This window comes from Ovis aries, chromosome 19, assembly GCF_016772045.2.
Source record: "Ovis aries strain OAR_USU_Benz2616 breed Rambouillet chromosome 19, ARS-UI_Ramb_v3.0, whole genome shotgun sequence".
NCBI lineage: Eukaryota > Metazoa > Chordata > Mammalia > Artiodactyla > Bovidae > Ovis > Ovis aries.
This window is the reverse complement of record NC_056072.1, coordinates 32,514,586-32,523,978: the sequence shown is the minus strand read 5'-3', so window position 1 is coordinate 32,523,978 and position 9,393 is coordinate 32,514,586. Positions and strand designations below refer to the sequence as shown.

Genomic DNA, 9,393 nt, shown 5'->3' with positions numbered 1-9,393 from the left:
AGGTAAGAAATGAACGTGCATTTTTATTAATTCCTTGGGGGAAGAAAGAGGATACTACTAGCTGATCTTCTGAAATGTGAAAAGCATCTTTAATGACCAAGCAAACAGACCTTTAAAAATGGGAATGAAAATGATCATTGACTTTCGCAGTTCATAGAACTTTTAGATGGCACTTGGCACCGCTATATGTTTTTATAGCTAGACATTAGAATTAATATAGCATGAGTTTATATTTTCTGTTACTTTCTTCCTTTTACTCCCCATGTATTTTGAAATAGGTGACATAACATGTTTTCCTTGCCAGCTGAGTGATTTCAGAGATGAATAGAAAATATTTAGCTTTCCCTAGCATGCAGACTGGAGAAGGCAATGGCACCCCACTCCAGTACTCTTGCCTGGAAAATCCCATGGACAGAGGAGCCTGGTAGGCTGCAGTCCATGGGGTCGTGAAGAGTTGCACATGACTGAGCGACTTCCCTTTCACTTTTCACTTTCATGCATTGGAGAAGGAAATGGCAACCCACTCCAGTGTTCTTGCCTGGAGAATCCCAGGGACGGGGGAGCCTGGTGGGCTGCCGTCTATGGGGTCACACACAGTCGGACACGACTGAAGTGACTTAGCAGCAGCAGCATGCAGACAGTTGGGGCAGTACTCATTGAAGAGACTCTTGAACATCCTAGAAGAGGAAGCGATGCATATGCCACTCCTGCTTTTTCTTGCATTTTGAATTCTCACCCAACCTGCAGTCTTCATCTTCAGCACAGTGATATCACCGTGATTTCACACGCATGGTCTAGAATTTGGACCCTTAGCTAAATATGAAGAATAAAATTTATCAAAGTTTTTTTTGGGGGGTGCGGGGTGAGACTATTCAGACTATTGTCTGTGTTAAATGTCTGAGAAACTCAGTGACAACCCTATAAACGATGAGCCTGTTTCTGTGCAGCAAAAAATACTCAGCTAGTTTTCAAATACTGTTAATAAAACTTTAATATTTATTAATCTCCAGTCAGAATAAAATTGAATCCTAATAGGATCCTTTTTTAAACCTGACATGGGCTTATACATATTTTAGACCCATTTTCTACATGGTGAATTCTGCAGACTAAAATGCAATAAATGTGGAGAAGGTGACAACTTGAATGAAAAAAAATGCTATTATAATTACTAATGGTTGATTGTCATTTCTGGAAGGATTATAATAGAAAATTCTAGCATGGAAATGCTAAAATTAAATTTTTCAATTAAGATGTTTAGGGTGGGAGTGGGTGAACAGAAAAAAGCGTGTGAATGACTTCACTTGTGTCTTGACAAAACCCATGTAATGAGGCAGTAAATTTGAATTTGGATCATCTTTTCTGGACATCTAAGAGTAAAGTTCCCTTTCAGCACTCTTAACGCTTTGTAAAATTTCTGGCTTATTTATTAATAGTGTTGCTATAAGCAAACATATAAGAATTTTCCAGAACTTCAACTACTAATATAAATTAAGCTTTTAAACATGTTCAGAGTGCTCTGTCCCATCAGAGTTTAGCTTCTTAAATACAGAATATGCTGGACACTTTAGAAGTTGTATTTAGTGCAGCTCTTCTTAAACCATCTGGATTTGTATCCAGGGATGCTTTATAGAAATAGCAAAGTAGGAGAAAACAAAACTCTCAGCCTTTGACTAGTCTAAATAAAATTAGTTACTTGATTGAAAACTATAACTTTAAATTCAGATACTTTTGTATCCACTAAATTACCTTTAAAAAATGGAAACATCATATTTCTTTCCCACGACTTCTCCTTCCAAATATTGTGTTGTTTGTCCTCATTAAGTCCATTCTCTCCTAGCCTGTTTTGCCTGTGATGTGTCACCTATGCTTATATAAAAGAAGACAGGTGCCAATTATTTGCTCAGGTGAGGGGGAGAGAAAAGGCATCAAAGTGTGTCTTCCTGATTTCTAAGTCTCATGCCATGTCAGCACAAAATTTCAGATTCTTTGCACCTAGTGACTTGAACAGATCGTTGTGGACTCGGAGAACTTGGAAAGAAGAACAAACACTGGGGATGGAGTTGTCTGGAAGACTTTTGTGGAGTCTCTAAGGGTACTCTGTAGAGAGCAAAAGCATGAGGAAGTATTATCAAGAATAGTATATATACTACATTGTAAAGCAACTATAATAAGATTAAAAAACAAAGGTGAACAAATAATATAAAGCATCCTGTGGAAGATAAGACAATTACCAAACTGAGAAGAGGCAATGGAGGGCCTTGAATGATAGGATAAGAAATTCAAGTTTAATTCTTTAGCACGTTTCATTAAGATTTTTGAGAGGATCAAGATCATTTACAGGCTAAACTATATATATATACACACACTTAGCTAAAACCAAAGCTCAGTAAATCTATTATTCATAATGTCTTTTAAACAAAACTAGCATGCTATCTCCCATTTTCTCTATATGTATGCAAACAGGAAAGGTTTTATATATAAGCAGGGTTTGTTTTCCCTGTTACTCTTTCCAGAAACACTGTTTTCTCCATGTCCTGTGGCTTAAGTGTTTGCTCTTCATGATACCCCTCTCTGGAGTGCCCCCCAACACATGGGAATGGCCAAGACAGAAAGCTAGCAGGGCTGGAAACCAGAAATCGCAACTGATTCTCCAGAGAAGAGGTAATGAACAAATTATTCAATTTCAAAACTTCCAAAGGGCCCGGAGTTCAGTTCACCCTGCACATTTCCACAAAGTGAAGCATGCTCTGTTCTCTTTAAGATACTGTGTGATAAATTACAGCAGAGTGGATGGAAGAAAACAAAAATGGGAATATAGTAGTTAACACCTGTATCATATTTATTGTTATTTACCAGAAGAAAGCAATAATAAAGCAAAGGTTTATGAAAATATTAACTTCTGCTAGAAGACTCTAAATTTCATCTAAGTCACTCCAACCAATTGGAAGTAGAAAATGTTGCCCTGAATAGTTTTTCTCCTCCCCCTGCCTTTTCAGCTTCTGTTTTGTCGCAGGCTAAGTATTCTGCCTTTTACAAAATACTCGTATCACTTAGCAATGTTCCCAGTTCCACCACCTGGATCCAGAAGTATGCAGCTGAAGCAGTCGTCAAGTTCTAATCCCAGAATCATTAAATCACTTCCTTCTTCCCCTGATTATTCTGTTGCCTCTTATGCCAGTTCTTTTGGCAGCTGCACCTGTGATTTAAGCATTTGAAAAGAGAAGAAAAAATGAATCTTAGTTATTCAAGTGTTTTACAGCAAAAATGGCAAAATGTACATAACTCAAAAGGTATAAAGTGGATTAAAAAGTCTGGCCAGAGAGTGCCCCCCACCCAATCATGATAAAACAACAATAACCACAGCCACCACAGACTGGGCGTTTACTGATGACAGGGACAGATCCAAGGGCTCTGAGCATGTGGTGAAGCTTACAATGTAAATAAGAGAGGGCAGGTGCTAGAATCTGCCTGGTCCATTATGCAGTTTACGAGTTGCATAATGCTATGCTGTGCTATGCTCAGTCGCTTCAGTCATGTCCAACTCTTTGTGACTCCGTGGACTATACCCCACCAGTCTCCTCTGTCCATGGGATTCTCCAGGCAACAATACTAGAGTGGGTTGCCATGCCCTCCTCCAGGGAGTTACATAGTATTGGGCATCAATTCTCTCAGCTATAAAATCATAGTATTTTATTTACAAGGCTACCATGAGGATTAAGTGATGCAAGTTAGTAATCAATGCTAACACTTCTTTTTAAAGCATTTTCTCATTTCATCTTATGACCACCTTGTAAACAGGGGATGGACTCAGAGAGAACAGGCAATCTGCTTCAGGTCACAGGGCTAGGAAGTGGTAGAGCTAGATGTGAACCTGGACCTGCCTGATTTCATTACTCATCTCAACCACCAAATAAACACCACTGTAAGAACATACAAATATGTTCTTTCCTCTTTAAAGTGAAGCGAAGTGAAGTCGCTCAGTTGTGTCCGACTCTGTGATCCTGTGGACTGTAGCCTACCAGGCTCCTCCGTCCATGGTATTTTCCAAGCAAGAGTACTGGAGTGGGTTGCCAGTTCCTTCACCAAGGGATCTTCCTGACCCAGGAAAGACCTGGGCCCAGGTCTCCCACATTGTAGGCAGACACTTTATCATCTGAGCCACTAGGGAAGTCCTTCCTTTTTAGAGTGTATTACTAATTTGACAGTAAATTTTACAATGTTATTTGGAGAACCCCCGTCCAAGGGTAAAAAAAAAAAAAAAATTGCAAAAGAGTAGTATAAGTCTGACTGAAAATCAACTTTGAGTTTTGTTTCATAGGAACAATTCAAAGATAAAGCAAATTCTTAATAGGTTTCAAGTGGTGTTACATCTAAGGAGAATGACTTATCCACCATGAAGGTAACTTTCAGACAATGCTGACTAAAGTCCAAAGGACCCTGAGATATTGTATGATAATGACTTAAAAATATCTTTCCTCCTACTGCCCATGTCCACCCGCCCGTGTGACAGACCACTGCAGCCACCTGCTATGGACTCTCTTCCGCCAGTGCTTTGCCTACAACCTTTGGATAAAAAGGTTTCCCAACACTCTGCCCACTGGGGAGAACCTTGGATGTGTTGCTGTTGCCTGCCTGGTCTTCAATCCATAGGGTCCTCCATGTGCTTCTGAGTCTCTCTCCCTCCCTCGTGCCAGACTTTCAGGAGGGGAGGGGTGGGACTGCAACTTGATTGGGGTCACCCAAGGAGAACACCATCAGAGAAGAACACCAGTAAAATATATAATGCCAGTTACTGAAATTAACTGCAAAGCTGCAACAGAGAGTCAAAACTGTGTTCTTTCCATTGTCAAATGGAAAAAATACTTTTATAGTAAGTTATTTCATATATACATATGCATAGATTGGTTCCCAATTAATAAAAATATTTTCAAGAGCAAAACATGACAATGACCCAACATACTAAACCCAGAGATATACTGACATATTTAAAATGTGACCAAGTTGGCAGTTCAGATCACTGGGAAAAAGAATGAGTCACTGATCAGTGGTTAGCTACTTAGCAAAGAAATAAAATAGCAGACTTCTTGCTTCCTACTTACTTCTAAAATCCAACCCTTTAATCCATCTATAATATGGAATTTTTTTTATAAACCAAAAGCAGGAAGAAAGGCAAAGATTTAAATAAGATTTTAAAAAGTCATTTCCAAGCAGACCACAAAAGACTGAAAAAGAAATAAGAAAAAGATAACTAGATCTGATATTATAAAACTTTCAACAAACAAGAATCTACTCACATTATTGTTAGGGGGCCCTGTCCCCCCTTCACTTGTTGGTTAAAAATACTTTTTTTTTTCAAGTATATGTATAGCATTACACAGTGTACACACACAGAGACATACACCCAATGGCTGGGAGCAATTGGGCAGGATGAGAAGACCCGTTTCAGCAGGGGTTATTTAATTCAGCACCCAAATGGAGTTCCTGTTCTGGGTCAACACCTCAGTGGGTGCCTGGGACAGAGATGAGGAAGATCTACCTTGAGGAACTCGGAAGCCACTAGGAGACCTAATGCTGTGTCTGTGAGAGCTGTCAACCCGAGGCATCAGGAGATAAGGTTTGCCATGGATGTCACTGAACAGTGAGTGTCCAAGTGTGGCCTTCAAGTAAGCAGCATCAGCATTGCCAAGGAACATGTCAGAAATGCAAATTCTCAGACCCCAAACTCTGGAGATGGGCTCAGTAATCTGTATTCTATCTTCCAGGTGATTGTGATACATGCAAAAATGTGAGAATCACTATCATAGACTTTTTAAAAGTCGCACATAAAAATTCTTTTTTTTCCCACTTGGTATCAGGGAAGGGCAGCTCCTGGTCTGTATAATTCTCGTCCACTTATGCTCCTTTGAGATGAGTTTGAAATGTTACATTGCTTTCTTCCATGGAGACTCCCTGCATAAAGAGTGTAACATTGCTCAAGCTCTATTCTAGATTTGGCCTTGACTCTTGAAGATTCTCTTGGGTTTGGGTTCTTGGTGTTCTTCTTGTATTTTGTTTTGTTTTTTTTTTTTAGGCAAAAATATGGACAGAAAAAAGGAAGGAAATGAAGGGAACTCGGGGTTTTTGTGTTCCCAGGTGGCTCAGTGATAAAGAATCTGCCAGCCAAGCAGGAGATGAGGGCTCAATCCCTGGGTTGGGAAGATCCCCTGAAGAAGGAAATGGCTACCCACTCCAGTATTCTTGCCTGGAGATTTCCACGGACAGAGAAGCCTGGCAGGCTACAGTCCATGGAGTCACAAAAGAGTTGGACATGACTTAGCACCAAACACCAACAAACAACATTTGTGGCTTTAAACTTGAATGTATGAGAGAATGGAGACAACGTGAAAAACCTGAAACCAGAAATAACAACTATAGATCTAGAAAAGGGAAGCTTGATTTGGGGACAAATTGAATAAGGGTACTAAGAAAACCCTGAGCAACTTAGAGGGAAAGGGAAATTGGGGGATCGTCCTAGATTATGTGATAATTGAAACAAAGAGAGAAGACAAGATGGGGAAAAGGAGAAAATTGCAAAAGGATAGAATTTAGAAATCCTAGTTCAAAAGAAATAAGATATAATAAATGAGGCAAAGAAAAAATGGCCAGCAATGAAAACTCAGGAGTCTATAATCTTAAACTTTTGTACTCATAATGACTGCTAATGTGTCATAGAGTCTTTTGGCTAACTAAAGCTGCTTGGGAAATTATCGTGAAATCTTTCTGAAGGAAAAACTTAATTGTGTCTTTAGGCACCTGGCTGAAACCAGTCCAGATACACATAAGTGAGCCGAAAGTAAAATTAAGTGAATAATAAAACAGCTGGGCTTCCCAGGTGGCACAGTGGTAAAAGAATCCGCCTGCCAATGTAGGAGATGCCAAACATGTAGGTTGAATCAGTGAGTCAGAAGATCCCCTGGAGAAGGAAATGGCAACTACTCCAGGATTCTTGCCTGGAAAATCCCATGGACAGAGGAGCCTGGTGAACTACAGTCTACAGTGTCACAAAGAGTTGGACACGATTGAGCAACTGAACCTGGACGCATTAGAACAGTTGTCTTATTTGATTGGCACCAAAGGTTGCATAGCAACGCACAGGTCATAGCAAACACTCTCTTCCAACAACACAAGAGAAGACTCTACACATGGACATCACCAGATGGGCAACACCAAAATCAGATTGATTATATTCTTTGCAGCCAAAGGTGAAGAAGCCCTATACGGTCAGCAAAAACAAGACCAGGAGCTGACTGTGGCTCAGATCATGAATTCTTTATTGCCAAATTCAGACTGAAATTGAAGTATGTAGGGAAAACCATTAGACCATTCAGATATGACCTAAATCAAATCCCTTACAATTATACAGTGGAAGTTAGAAATAGATTTAAGGGATTAGATCTGATAGACAGAGTGCCTGATGAACTATGGACAGAGGTTCGTGACATTGTACAAGAGACAGGGATCAAGATCATTCCCAAGAAAAAGAAATGCAAAAAAGCAAAATGGCTGTCTGAGGAGGCCTTACAAATAACTGGGAAAAGAAGAGATGTGAAAAGCAAAGGAGAAAAGGAAAGATATAAGCATCTGAATGCAGAGTTCCAAAAGAATAGCAAGGAGAGATAAGAAAGCCTTTCTCAGCGATCAGTGCAAAGAAATAGAGGAAAACAACAGAATGGGAAAGACTAGAGATCTTTTCAAGAAAATTAGAGATACCAAGGGAACATTTCATGCAAAGATGGGCTCAATAAAGGACAGAAATGGTATGGATCTAACAGAAGCAGAAAACATTAAGAAGAGGTATCAGGAATACACAGAAGATCTATACAAAAAACATCTTCATGACCCAGATAATCAGGATGGTGTGATGACTCACCTAGAGCCAGACATCCTGGAATGTGAAGTCAAGTGGGCCTTAGGAAGCATCACTATGAACCAAGCTAGTGGAGGTGATGGAATTCCAGTTGAGCTATTTCAAATCCTGAAAGATGATGCTGTGAAAGTGCTGCACTCAATGTGCCAGCAAATTTGGAAAACTCAGCAGTGGCCACAGGACTGGAAAAGCTCAGTTTTCATTCCAATCCCAAAGAGAGGCAATGCCAGAGAATGCTCAGACTATCACACAGTTGCACTCATCTTACACGCTAGTAAAGTAATGCTCAAAATTCTCCAAGCCAGGCTTCAACAATATGTGAACCATGAATTTCCAGATGTTCAAGCTGGTTTTAGAAAAGGCAGAGGAACCAGAGATCAAATTGCCAATATCTTCTGGATCATCGGAAAAGCAAGAGAGTTCCAGGAAAAACATCTATTTCTGCTTTATTGACTATGCCAAAGCCTTTGACTGGGTGGATCACAAAAAAACTGTGGAAAATTCTGAAACAGATGGGAATACTAGACCACCTGACTTGCCTCTTGCCTGTATGCAAATCAGGAAGCAACAGTTAGAACTGGACATGGAACAACAGACTGGTTCCACATAGGAAAAGGAGTACATCAAGGCTGTATATTGTCATCCTGCTTATTTAACATATTCAGAATACATCATGAGAACCCCTGGGCTGGATGAAGCACAAGCTGGAATCAAGATTGCCAGGAGAAATATCAATAACCTCAGATATGCAGATGACACCACCCTTATGGCATAAAGTGAAGAATAACTAAGAGCCTCTTGCTGAAAGTGAAAGAGGAGAGTGAAAAAGTTGGCTTAAAGCTCAACATTCAGAAAACTAAGATCATGGCATCTGGTCTTATTACTTCATGGCAAATAGTTGGAGAAACAGTGGAAACAGTGGCAAACTTTATTTTGGGGGGCTCCAAAATCACTGTAGATGGTGACTGCAGCAATGAAATTAAAAGATGCTTGTTCCTTGGAATACAGTTATGACCAAACTAGACAGCATATTAAAAAGCAGAGGCATTACTTTGCCAACAAAGGTCCATCTAATCAAGGCTATGGTTTTTCCAGTAGTCATGTATGGATGTGAGAGTTGGACTATAAAGAAAGCTGAGTGCTGAAGAATTGATGCTTTTGAACTGTGGTGTTGGAGAAGACTCTTGAGAGTCCTTTGGACTACAAGGAGATCAAACCAGTCCGTCCTAAAGGAAATCAGTCCTGAATATTCACTGGAAGGACTGATGTTGAAGCTGAAACTCCAATACTTAGGCTACCTGATGTGAAGAACTGACTCATTAGAAAAGACCCTGATAACTGGAAAGATAGAAGGCAGGAGAAGGGGATGACAGAGGATGAGATGGCTGGATGGCATCACCAACTCAATGGACATGAGTTTGAGTGAACTCTGGGAGTTGGTGATGGACAGGGAGGCCTGGCATGCTGCGGTTCATGGGGTCACAAAG

The 9,393-nt window shown here is 40.1% G+C and overlaps 1 protein-coding gene across 3 annotated transcripts in view; it reads right to left on the bottom strand.

Annotated features, from left to right (window-relative positions):
• Nucleotides 1-973: 973 nt before the first annotated feature.
• Nucleotides 974-9,393, bottom strand: part of LMOD3 (leiomodin 3) — a 44,573-nt gene continuing 36,153 nt past the window's right edge. For all 3 annotated transcript variants that reach the window (XM_060402229.1, XM_012099692.4, XM_012099691.5), the window contains one exon: nt 974-3,196. In XM_060402229.1, the coding sequence (XP_060258212.1) occupies nt 3,170-3,196 (27 nt within the window). In that variant the 3' untranslated portion in view covers nt 974-3,169. The remainder of the gene's footprint in view (nt 3,197-9,393) is intronic.